The sequence below is a fragment of the Podarcis vaucheri genome, assembly GCF_965113315.1.
Source record: "Podarcis vaucheri genome assembly, chromosome: 13".
NCBI lineage: Eukaryota > Metazoa > Chordata > Lepidosauria > Squamata > Lacertidae > Podarcis > Podarcis vaucheri.
In genome coordinates this window covers 30,256,877-30,270,033 of record NC_138751.1, presented here as the reverse complement: position 1 = coordinate 30,270,033, position 13,157 = coordinate 30,256,877, and the positions used below count along the sequence as shown (strand labels likewise).

General features: G+C 45.1%; 2 protein-coding genes across 6 annotated transcripts in view; one reads left to right on the top strand and one right to left on the bottom strand.

Moving 5' to 3' along the window:
- GJD3 (gap junction protein delta 3) overlaps positions 1-13,157 on the top strand; it is a 348,483-nt gene that overhangs the window by 246,912 nt on the left and 88,414 nt on the right. The window lies entirely within an intron of this gene.
- Positions 1,722-13,157, bottom strand: part of WIPF2 (WAS/WASL interacting protein family member 2) — a 29,373-nt gene continuing 17,937 nt past the window's right edge. For all 5 annotated transcript variants that reach the window (XM_082197328.1, XM_082197330.1, XM_082197331.1 and 2 more), the window contains 7 exons: positions 11,582-11,694; positions 11,315-11,447; positions 9,327-9,440; positions 5,960-6,622; positions 4,461-4,673; positions 3,249-3,350; positions 1,722-1,862 (listed from right to left, as the gene is read on the bottom strand). In XM_082197328.1, coding sequence (XP_082053454.1) covers positions 1,822-1,862; positions 3,249-3,350; positions 4,461-4,673; positions 5,960-6,622; positions 9,327-9,440; positions 11,315-11,447; positions 11,582-11,638 — 1,323 coding nt within the window. In that variant the 5' untranslated portion in view covers positions 11,639-11,694 and the 3' untranslated portion in view covers positions 1,722-1,821. The remainder of the gene's footprint in view (positions 1,863-3,248; positions 3,351-4,460; positions 4,674-5,959; positions 6,623-9,326; positions 9,441-11,314; positions 11,448-11,581; positions 11,695-13,157) is intronic.

The window sequence follows — 13,157 nt, the reverse complement described above, 5'->3', positions numbered from 1 at the left end:
AGCTAGCTAGCTAGGTCTGATGTTATAACAATCTGCATCAAGTATAAACAAGTGCAGGGGCCAAGAAGATGACAGCAATTCTGCTTCTGTTTCAGGATCAATAGCGTTCAGCGCAGAACGGGATGCATCTACTTCTGGGAAGCAGTGTAGTAGTGATTTCTGAGCAGGCCACCACACATGGAGACAAAGCCACACCAAGAAGAACATGTGCAATCTACAACTGGAGTGTATTTCTTGCTTACTGGTAAAAAGGCAAATGAGAATGCCACTGCTCTGACCTCAAGCCCCAAAACAAGCACTATGAGATCTCCCCTCTGATGGCCAGCCAGGTTTTCTGTGCTACAACCAAGACACCTAGATTGCACAGGCGACACTTCCACAGGGGGATCAACAAGCGCCCCAACGCTCACGTGCACAGATGGCAACTCTCCTCCTCCTCCTCGTGTGCAAGAAGCACCAAGAACATGATCATCTGTGTACAAAATATATTGCATGAAGGGGGCTCTCTAGCCACCCCCAACCTTAGCAGCTACTTTGCTGGAGTGGGATATTAACCGTCACAACAATCAACTCCGAGTTAGGAGTGATCAATTTACCGTTTAACCATTTGCATTTGCACACACCGGCTGGGGGCCACTGCTTGGAATAGGACACCACTCATAACCAGAGCTGAATGCTTCCCTATCTGACTTCCTTCCGGTGCCTCAGGGTGGGCAGGCAGCCGGGACCCACTCAACCCTCAGCACAATGGTAAGCCCCCAAAACACGCCTGCTGCCAGAGGGCATTAATACATAGGACAACTCCTTCTCAAAGCTACCCACGGCTGGAGGAGACAAGATGGGGCCATGACTTCATTCGTGGAAACAGTAGGAAGTGATCTTTCTGAAGAGGAAAGACAGCCAATGTCACAGTCTGAACAACAACTACAACTTGGGGCCTAAAGTGCACTCTGCCCTGCATGGCCGCAAGATTTGCGCCCATGGCAATGCCACACATGTGGCAGTAGCGACTGACAAGATTATAATCGGCATGATTAGGAGTCACAGGGATTTGTACTGGAATGCTAGCAGCCGACACTCAAGGGAAAGATGACAGCTTCAGATCTGCAGGACAAGGAGCGCTGCAGCGATGGAGTGTAAATGTGCACCCTGAATTTCACTTGTGCTACCATGGATGCTGCTACATTTGTATAGCTTTCTCCATTTAGAATTCGCTGCAAGCGATGCTGTTTATACTAATTTTCTCCCCTCCTCCCTTCAAGTTAACCACAATTTTAACATGTTAGTATGTAGTGTCTGCATTCAAAAACAGAATAGCTATTTCAGTCCTTCTAATGCTCACCTCTTAAAAAGAAAAAAACCAGAATTCCCCACTTCACAGGCATTTCTCTGCCCTATGCTAGGCAAAGATCAGTTGCTTCAACCTGGCCCAGAGATCCAAAACAGTCCTGTTTGGCTTGCGCTTCTGGAAAATATTCACTGGACCCATGATCTTGAACAGTAGTTGTTTATGAACTGGGGTGGCTCTTCCCTCCATGACACGAATGGCAAGGGAAATGAGAAACCCACACAGATCTGCAGAAAAGGGTTCTCACCCAGCTGTGCCAAGAGACGTCCTTTTAAGTCCAGGTGTGAAATGCATAGATGGAAGTGAGTAATGGTAGGTTTGTCCAGGTTCTTGAAACAGTTTGGGGGTTGGGGGAATCAACAGCAGGAATGTATTTTTCATGCAGGTTTCTGAGGGATGGGAAGGGAGGGGGAAATCTGAGAACACAGGTCCATTTGTTTTGGTGCTGTGGAACCATGCCCAGCTGCTGTTTTTCACCTTGGGATGGGAGGCAGAGGAGGGGCCCCACGAGTAGCTGAAAAAGAAATAGATTGTTAATGCCACAGATGCATCACCATAGGAAGTTAGGCTCTACAAAGATGCTGATCACAAAGCAAAAGAGATAATATTAATATTAGTAGTAGTAGTAGTAGTAGTAGTAGTAGTAGTAGTAAGTATACCCACCCTTCGTCCAAAGATCCCAGGATGGTTTACAACATAAAATAAGAACAAGGATAGCTCACAATAGAAAATCAGATACAAAATACAAAACAAAACAAAATCAATAACCTCCCAATAATCAATACATTGCTACCACTATCCCTAGGTAGTCGTTTTGCCAGGGCTAATGAGGTGCAGATCTCATTAGGCCCACCAGGCCTCCCTGTTTGGCCCAGGAGGCTATTTTTGCCAAGCTACATCCACCTGCCCTACACCTGACATCAAGTGCAGGGCACGTAATAACCTAGCTCAACTGAAGGGGGCTTTGCAGGCACTGATGATCAGTTGGGACTGCAAAGCCCTGTACCAAGTGCTCAGCAAGGCCAGGCTATCAGCTGACAGTAAAGTGTTTTTAAATCCCTTGTAAAGTGCTATGCAAGACCTGTTGGGTGAAAAAAGGATGACCTTGCACCACTGTGACACCAGGTGACTTACAGGTGGGTGGATCTGTCTACCTATAAAACTTGGTCCATGTGGGAAGATAATAATTTGCCACACTAGCCAAATTCAGTTCCCCACCATTGCACGATGCAGATTTGAGTTACGCAAAAAATTTAAAATAAAATAAAACTGAATCATATTGAATCATAGAATTGTAGAGTTGGAAGGGACCCCAAAGGACATCTAGTCCAACCCCCTGCAGTGAAGGAATCCGGCCCATAGCCATCCCTGGGTGGGCTCAAACCACCAACCTTCTGATTAACAGCCAGACACGCTAACCTACTGTGCCACTTCAAACTTGCACATCGTTCTCATGTTTTCCAGCTTCTGCATCTTGTTCAGCCCATTCCAGCACATCCTTTGCCATGAAGAGCAGTGAGTCATCACGTTCCCACCCCCGGGGCTCCCCTGTCAGTCTGCTTCTGCAGCTGCTCCTGTAACTCCTGCATTCCCTCTTCCTCACAAAGGCACAATGAACTTGGACAAGTCTAAATCAGAACCAGCATTAAATTTATGCAAGACTGCACAGTTTGCATAATTTGAAAAAGCCCAGAAACAGAATGAAGGAATTGTTGATGATTTTAAATAAAATCATCTCATTTGTAATGCTGGCAAGCCATATTCTCAGTCCCACAGAATTAAATTGCTTATCACAACTTGCCAAATTTTCAAGCATGGAGCTGAAAATAGTTTGCTTTACGAACTATCAGCCAGATACCTGGGAGACCAATAAGCAGATGTGAGCCAAATCAGTGCTCACCTCTATTCGTTTTGCTGGGATAAATCTTCTGGAAGTGCTTGAACTCTTCTGGTGCTGGGAAATCTTCCACTGGATGAAAGGAGTATTTAGATTCAAAGTCATCTGCAGAAAAGGAGGAAAATAAGGCCTGAAAACCATTTCTGGTCTGAAGGATTCCCACTGCCCTACTTTTCACATCCATAAAACCCTGAGTCTGGAATGGTGGCTAAAATGGCAAAACTTGAAGCAGCCCCATCCTGAAAGTAAGACATGGGGCCGCTCTCTCTAGGTGCCAAATTTTGGTCACCATTATATGCAGATGCCAGACTGGGGGCAGAATCCACCAGGAAATCAGAGTCACCTGGTAATAAGAGCTTTGTGCAGAGTGTCAGAATGGGCATGAGTCAGCATTTCAACATTCCTATAGATATACCTATCTATATATATAGTTTGTGTCACTGCTTCTCCAAGTAGCTGTTTGGGCATTCTGTACAAAATGAAATGTACCTAAAATAAACTGGTACAGACTATAAATAAAAACATCCAGCGAATATATAATTCAAAGCATCAGATGCTTAACAAGATGTCAACACCAAAAGGGAGATAGCGGTTCCATCTGTACACATGCTAAGCCAACGAAGGATAAGTTCCCAGAGAACTTTGCACCCCCTTTTCCGGGTTGCTAGAAGTGAAGCCACAGTTTGGCTTAGCTTCCGACATTTGGTCTATTTTGCTTCAGACCAACCATGAGATGTTGGCAATGTTTGTTCTGCGGCTGGACACACTGAGTTTGTCCGGAGCAAGAAAAGCCATGAACCCGAATTTGGACATAGCGTTAGGGGAAACCATGGCTTAGTTCACAGCAGTGCAGCATCAGCAGGATGAAAGGAGGAGCAAAACTGCAGCAATCTTCTCTCTGGGAACCCACAGGGGCACTCATTCATGCCAAGCCATAGTATGACTTGGCAGTCTACGCTCCCATGTCTATGCCAGCGTCTTTTGTTTTAGAGCTGCTTCCTAAGCTTGTATGAATGAAGTTTCATCCCCAACACACACACTTCTTCCTGGCCGATCACAGCATTTTTTTATAGCCACCGATACCAGCCAAACCAGCAGAAGTATCGTAATTCTGGGCCAGCTGGTTTTCCTCTGAATCCAGCGCATTTCCTCAAAGCCAACTTAAATGCACCTGACACCTATAATTTAAGGTAACAGCAGGTTCTTTCTACTCACCTCCTAAGAAAGACCTGACAGTGGAAATAGAGTCCCGGTGTCCATTTCTCATGGGTGGGGGAGGGGGAGGAGGTCCAACTGGCGTCCTGGTGGGTGGGGGTGGAGGTTTCCCACGGCTCGTAGGGTCTGACGTCCCGTGCATTCTGTAGGGTGGGGGAGGCGGAGGTGCATCTCTACCGCCATTTCGGATCATGGGTGGTGGCGGTGGAGGGGCTGCAATGGAAATTTGCCAGGTCAGGATTTCATGAGCTAGCTTAGTAGCCAAAATGAAAGGGATAAGCAGAGTTCCCTAGGTAGCCAAACAACTGAAACAGCCCTAGGCCTTCCATCAACATCATTGGCTCTGCAGGTCCTTGACAGCCTTGTCTTTTCCTTGCACCTGCTATATAGGGTTCCAGGTTTCTTTCCCTGACCTCCCAACTCCGTTAAGGAATGTTCTTACTTATTGAAGAGGCTAATTCACCTATGTGACCCTTAGCATGACGAGTTGTAGGCTACCAAGTCCTTGGAGAGCATTGTGCGCAGGCTGAAGTGACTGATCGCAACGTACCTGCACCAACTGTCCTCTCTGCTTCTTTTTGGAGGGTTTGCAGCTGCATGGGAAGTCACGATCTGAGCACAAAATAGGCTGATCAGATGATCGTGCTCCACAGTAACAAACACCCCACACTAAACAGGTTGGCTTATTTGTAGGGCAAGAATGTAATACCTGCTTTTTGTTGTTGTTCCGAAAAGCACGAGGGTCTACTAATTAATGACCAGCCTTTTAATAACTATGAAGTTGTGGGGACCTTAGGAGGGCAAAGCATACCCTTCTGCACAACATAGAAAACTAAATTCGATCCCACATGTCTTGGTTGCAAAGACTCTCCCCATGCAACGTGAATTTATATTCCAGTCTTCCAAGCATCACTAACATGCTATGGTGGCAGTACCCTTTGTGCACAATGCCTGGGATGGGGAAGCTGGCCCTTCGGGTGCTGAGTTGAACTCAAAACTCCCACAAGCAGCAGCCAGCATGGCCTACGGTCAAAAATTGGCCGCAACTTAAAACGGTGGAAACTGCATATCCACACCACCATCCTTGTCTTTGGACAGCTCTTTCAAGCCTTCAAATGTTTCACCTGCAGATTTAAGAGGAGTGACAACTCTTTGTTGGCATCCACCTGCCTTGGGAGACAATGGAAGAAGAGTGTGCCTTTGGGAACAACTGAGACTGTGAATTTGTGGCTTGGCCAGGTGATACCTAGCAAGTTTGTGGCAAAGGTATAGTCCAACTAAAAACTTCCTAATTCACAGCTCACTCGTAGTTGCTTTGCCACAGAGCATGAAGCCAGGCCATTCCTAACCTTCTTAAACCCACCGCATACACATCCTGGCACCAAGATTGGAGACTATGGGACAAGAAGGCATTTTTCCCCTTGAGAGATTAACGAGAGGCTGTCAACGCCAAGACCACTTCCAGTTTTTCACAAACAAGGGCTAGGAGATGCTCTTACCTGCGCCCCGGCTTGGAGGGTCACGGGCAGGAGGTGGGGGCCGACTGCTCTGTAAAGAAGGGGAGGCTGAAGGGGGCGGGGGAGGAGCCATACCCCTCACAGGCCCTGGTGTCTTTCGGTGCAAGGAATTGTGTCTCTGCGGAAGCTCGGGAGCGGACTCGTTGGTGGGGCTGGCGGGGCCGTTGGGTACACCGGGGGGTTGGCGGTAAGGTGGAGGAGGGGGTGCCAGAGACTGGCCCTGACTGCTTGGTCCCGTTCGGATATTCACTGGGGAAGGGGGCGGCTTGATAGGGGGAGGAGCCGGCGGTCCATCCCGAGTCCCTGGGAGCCGCTGTCCTGGCGTTGGTGGCAAGGGCTTTTCGCGGTTGTAGGAAGGTGCTTTGCTGCTGTGCATGGGAGGAGGGGCAGGGGGTGCGTTGGCTCGGCGTCCCGGGGGTGGAGGCGGCGGAGCCGATGAGCTGTGTTTCATGCCGGTGCCGCTGGCGGTATTTGGCCGCGAGAGATCTGGCAAGGAAGGTCTCTGCATGCGCGGAAGTTCCGGAGGAGAAGCCCGGCTGTTGTCAGCGTCATCTTGGGGCCGGTTGCTGGTTGCAGACACCGGGGGCCGCGGAGCTGCTGATCTGGACCCAGGGACCTGGAGGCACTGCTTCCCAGAGGGACTTTCTGAAACCAAGGAAAGCCAGCACAGAGTTGCTTATTAGAGAAGCGAAACATCTCCTTCCAATATAAAGCAACTCCTTTTGGCAAAAACCACCATCCAATTAAGTGGAAACTGACAACGTTTGTCCTTGTACTGAGACCACAGCCAGTGATATACTGTTCATGCAAAGCCTATATTCTAAATGACTGGGAGGTTTTCAGATGTCTGGACACAAATGTTTCCCACACAGCAGAAGGGATGAACGATTCAAGTCAAATTTTAATTGCTGCACATAGAAGGGACATTAGGGGAAAGAAAAGGGCGACTTCTTGATTGCCAACGTAATCCTGGCAGGCAGCTAAAGCTTTGGACAATTCACTCACTTAGGGGTGCAAAATTCTGTTATTCCGTCCATTAACTTCCATAGCTACAGCTTCCTGAACAAGGGTCCTCTGATTCCCTTGCCTGTTCAACCCACTTGGCCTTCCTGGCATTAACAGCACACCACCTCTCATCTCCAAGCACTGAGAAAGTCCTCACTTCCAGCACTTTATCCTTGGCCAACCCTACGTCCATGTGCAGCTCCTTCTGAGCCCACTGCCTCCTACTTTCCAGTGCAACTTTTCCTCACTGGATTCTCAGCTTTCAAGCTCCTTGTTGCCCCTTAACTTCTCTCTTCTCCCCCATGTTTCAGAAGCCCAATTGGCTTCAACAAGTCAGGTATTAAGTGTTGATTCAGCAGGACTCCTTGCTGGTAATTTGCTATCATCTCTCCCAGACCCTATTCACTTGCTTATACTTTTCTCCATCAAGTCAGTTTTTAAAAATTAGTTTCCATTTTTAAAATACTATTTTATATTGATCAAGGTGTCTCCCCTGACAGGTAAGTATGACAGGGAGATGGATTACGTATGAGAATTTGATAATTAAAGAAGGTAACAAATTGAAATTGAGACCATATGAAGAAGTTAAAGAAAATGTTAATGATTGGTTGCACTATTTTCAGTTGAATGCAATGTTTAAAAAAGAGTTGTCAGAGAGAGGTTTTCAGGAAAAGAAATCTAGGTTTCATCAAGAAATCCTAGACAGTGATGTTAAAATTTTATCAAAAATGTACAAACTACTACTTGAGTGGCATACAAAGGATGAGGAAGTTAAATCAGTTATGATTCAGTGGGCCAAAGATTTCGGTTACAACATACAATTTGATGAGTGGATAAAATTGTGGAAAGAAGGAATGAAATTCACTGCATGTACTACAATTAAAGAAAATGTTATGAAAATGATGGATAGATGGTACTTAACACCAGTGAAACTTGGTAAGATGTATAAAGTCAGTAATAAATGTTGGAAATGTCAGGAAAAAGAAGGAACATTTTACCACATGTGGTGGGAGTGTAAGAAAGTGAAAAGCTTATGGGAAATGATTTATAATGAAATGAAGAAAATGTTGAAATATACTTTTGTTAAGAAACCAGAAGCATTCTTATTAGGAATATTAGGGAATGAAATTAAAAAGAAGGATGTGAAATTATTTAGGTATGCAGTGACAGCTGCTAGAATTTTGATGGCCCAGAAATGGAAACAGGAAGAAATGCCGACGAGAGAAGAATGGAGAATGAAATTGATGGAATATGCAGAAATGGACAAATTAACAGGGAAAATTCGGAACCAACGTGATCAGAGATTCACCAAGGACTGGAATAAATTTACAGAGTATATAAAAAATGTATGTGAGAAGCAAATAACGCTTGTTGGCTTTCAAGAAGCTCTGTGAGAATGAAGGATAGAAATGTTGCTTAAAAGACATGATAAGATTAAGATTGTTAAAGCGCAATACAAATTTAAGAAATGTGAGTAATTGTGATTATATGGAAATTGTCAGATAGGCTGAGGGAAGTCTAAAAGATGTATATGTTAGAAGTAGATGTTAAATTTGGACGGAATGTATATTGGAAACTGAATAAAAATTATATATAAAAAATAAAATACTATTTTATATTGTACTGTACTTAATGCATTTTGTTGTAAACTGCCTTAATGTAGTCATAGGAAGGGGAGGTCAACAATGTGTGTGTGTGTGTGTGTGTGTACACACACACACACACACACACACACATATATACATAGACATATACAGCAGCTGAATGACAGTGTTCAACCCCAAGGGATTTTCACAGCAGCCAACAAGTTAAATAATCAAGTCAAACAATGATCAATATTAAAATTCAGAACAGAAACTTATCAGAGGTAATGTAAACACACATGTCTCTTTGGGGAAAGCATTCCATAGACAGGGTGCGCTTCACCCCTACCATCAAAAACCCTCTCTTGGCCACCACCAGCTTCACCTTAGATGGCCAGAGTATCCAAAGGGGGATCTCAGAAGAAGATCTAGAGGTCCAAGTAAGTTCACGTAGAAGCAAGCAGTGTTGTAATACACCAGTAATACACAGGCAGACAGGTGGGGGAGGAGACATGGTTATTATGGTTGACATTAAGCCTGACTAGTCTCAGCTCCACAGGCATTAAGTGCCACTACAAGCCAACATAAATTTTCCTGATTGTTTCAATAAGGCATGGACTTGCTCTCAAAACCAAGTTGCAATCACTCTTCTTCAAGAGCTAGGATCACTCAAATACAAGGTTCAATGTTTGGTATTTCACAAATCATGATTTAAACCACTTTTATTCAGTCTGGTCCAGTCCACATTCTGTGGTCCTCACCTGAACTGTCCTTTACACCCACAGGTCGAAGCTTGGGGACACCACCCTGGAAGAGGCCGCCCTTTGGTGGCAGAGGGGATGCGCCAGAGTTGTAGCCGCCACTGCCCTTAGATTCTGGAAGAAAAAGGCCCCTGGGTTATTTATTTAGTTTCTAAACACAATTTTTTAAATACCACCTCAGGAACATAGGGAACTACCTTAATCTGAGACAGAACGTAGATCCAAGCTGCTCAATTCTGTCTATGCTTTTCTCCAGGGTTTCAGGCAGGAATTTTCCCCAGCTCTAACTGGAGGTGCCAGGGATTGACCCTGAGGCTTTCTAATTACAGTGGAACCTCTACTTACCACCATAATTCATTCTGGCAGCCCGTCTTTTAGGCGAAACGGGTCGCTGGTACCGTTGTGTGCATGTGCAGATGGTAGCAGCTGCTTCTGTGCCTGTGCAAACAGCGGAAGCATGTTTCTGTGTGTGCGCGAATTGCGGCAAACCCGGTATTTACTTCTGGGTTTGCCATGGTCGCGACTTGGATCGGGCCCAAGTAGAGGTAGTTGTAAGTAGAGGTTCTACTATACACGAGAGAAGCTCTAAAGAGACGCTCTGCTCTACTCTACACTGAGCTATGGTTCTTCTCTTCTGGGCTTTACATAGGCAGCCTCCACCATATTCTTTTACTCAAGATGCTGCTTCTCAGCATGTGGACAAGGAAAAGACCCAGTGGCATTGGAGCCATCTCCTCCTGAAGTGGCAGTATGAAAGCAGAGAAGGTAGTAACTTTACTGCTCAAGATCACATGGGTATCAGACAGCGGCTGCTGCCTGAAGAGCTAAGCACAAATACATCGTAGGCTGTACATTTACCTTCCCGCCAGGATTTAGAGACACCTGTTTCCAAGGATTTAAGTGTGCAGCTGCCAGTTCTATTTTACTGCTAACTGCAAAACTTTATTTCAAGCATTTGCACCACTGGGACCTGTGCAGTTTAGGAGGTAGTTTTCTGCCTTCCTTCAGAGAACAAAGAGAACATTTTTTTGCAACTACAAACGCAGACAGGAGAGTGCTGCTTGTGAGCTTCCCAGAGGCATCTGACTGACCATGGTGGGAATGTTGGTTTAGACCTTTGGTCTGATCCAGCAAGGCTCTTACGCTGGCATACAGAGGGGGACTGTGCAAGAACTCACGCTGCCAAACAAGGAGGCTGCTATGCTTTACGCTGTCAGAGGGAATGATGGCCTCAGTCACAAAACAAAGGGACTGACTGCAGAGCCTTCTCCCCAACAGATCAAGGGAGAGAGCTATTGACAGCTCAGTCCGTAGAGCCTAAGACCCTTCATCTCAGGGTTGTGGGTTTGAGTCCCACATGGGGCATTGCAGGGGGTTGGACTAGATGACTCTCGTCATCATTTCAAATTCTATGATTCCACGAAGGGATGCAATCCAGACCACCAAGTTCCACAAGCTATGAGTGAGTTCAACACAGAAGGTGCCCTCTGAGAAGTGATCCGAGCAGTGCAGTCAGTAATTGCTACTCCTGCAAGGTTCTGCTCAGGAGTAAAGTGGGGGAATGGGGTGGCGGGTTGAGAATGACTCGTGGCGTATGCCAGCAAATGACTCCAGGTAACTCAAGCAAGTGAACCCAGCCACATGCTGCAGTGCACAGGGCCCTTTTGTCTTTCCCCAACTGCTCATACGGCACAAAGCCAGATCAAGCACACAGTGTATCAAACAGTCAAATGTAAGCAAAAGCCTCACCCCAAGGCAATTTTATGGGCCACAGCTCTGTCCCTCCCCACCTGCCTCACCTGATGCCTCTGTTTGTAGAGATTCTAGGCCATTTCCTCCCATAACTGCTGCTGAATTATTTTAAGAGTGACTGCTAAACAGAAGGGCTGAGCACCATCTGGAATTTTTTTTGGGGGGGGGAATCACCAAGAGCTTTCCCAATTAGATAGCAAAGATCTTATTGCAACTGCCCCAGACCCCATGCTTACTCTCAATGATGGGTGCACTCCGGTCATTGACTTGGGTCACCTTTTTCAACTTGGCCCCTTTACAGATGTCTTGCAGCAAGGCTCCCCTCCCTCGCTGCTCATCCCTGTTCAGTTTTGGAGGGTCTGTGTTAGCCTGAAAGGAGAAGATCGGCAATCAGGTTAAGTGGAGAAAGGTAAGCACAGGAGTAGTTCTTGGGTGCCCCTGTGAATGCTTCTCAGCAGGGCTCTTTGCATGTGGACAGCAGGGACAGGAGGAGGACCACCTACCTGATTGAAAGTTGGGGGTGGGGGTGGTCCAGGGGGTGGGGGAGGAGGTATTGGCATCTTTGCCCCACTCCCTGCCGACTCAGAGTAAAAAGAACTTTTGGTCACTCATAAACCTGCAATGACAGGGGTGAAACAGAAAACTGTTACAAAGGAGAAACAACAGCAAATGAAATAGCAGGAGGCAGTGACGGAACCTGGTGGGCATTGTTGCAGTTTCATACCCACTTCACCAGCTGCCAAGAGAGAATGCCATTGAGGTAAGTATTTTATTCAGCTGATTAAAAAAGAGTATTTCATACAAGGTGACTGCAAGGCAGTTAAGAAAATAAACACTATAGAAACAGGAGCACCACCACATAACAAGGATAAGAACTAAAATGCCTTGAAGGCGAGGGGAAATGAAGGTCACTGCAAGCAAGCTTTGAAGCTGCAGACCCAGGAGACACATGTGCAATATAGACCATATTCAAGACAGCATAGGGGCACACATGGAGGACAACAGGTAAATCAAAATTATCTGCCTTAAACTGAACAAGTGAAATGCAGTTTAAAAATAAAAATGGGAACTCAAGTATTCCACACACCTCCGCCGCAAAAAAGCCACCCCACTTTTTACTGGATTATCAACAGAGATTATTATTATTATTATTATTAATTGAATTTATATACTGCCCTGTTAGTGATGTGAGGTGAGAATATTGTCTGCTAGAAAATTCTCCAGAGAATATTCTCCACAAACTGTAAATTCTAATGTAAGAGCTGGTTTTACAACCCACATTTTGAAAATCTAGTAAAAAATAAGTCAAGCTGTGATATTGCCAGTGTAAGTAGTGTAAGTTAGTGGCAGGCTTAGTGATTAATGTGAGTCATTCATGTTGAATTTTCAATTTCAAGTTTGGTGCAAAAAATCAAAGAATGTGAATTCAATGCATTGCCCCACTGTATAAAAGTATCTGTACAGTTTTTGGTTGCCATCTAAACAAGTTTACCCATGAATAAACATGCATATTAACTAATTATATCATTTTCAATGCATTAAAATGAATGTTCTCCTATTTTAAATGAAAATTCTCTAATATTCTCATTAATCGAGAATATTCTTGAGAACTTAACATCACTACGCCCTATACACAGAGGTCTCAGGGCAGTTCACAAAATAAGATTAAGGAAGGACCTTTTTATATTGTGCTATCATTTAACATTGCTGGCATTCTGAGATGCTCTCTATCATCTTTTGCATGAGCCATGGAACTAGCCAACAAAATGGAAGGATAAAGAAAAAGAGTGGCAGGTAGAAGTCAAGTGTGCTCATACCTCTGTACGATATACAATGGTGCCCCGCAAGACGAAATTAATTCGTTCCGCAATTTTTGTCGTCTAGCGAATTTTTCGTCTTGCGAAGCACAAAATCCCATAGGAATGCATTGAAAATCAATTAATGCGTTCCTATGGTCAAAAAAAGTCCAAACAAAGCCAAATTTGGTACAACAACAGTTTATTAACTGCTCTTTAAAGTCACACATACTGTAAAGAGCAGTTCAAAAATTTAAGGGAAAATAAATTAACTTTATAAACA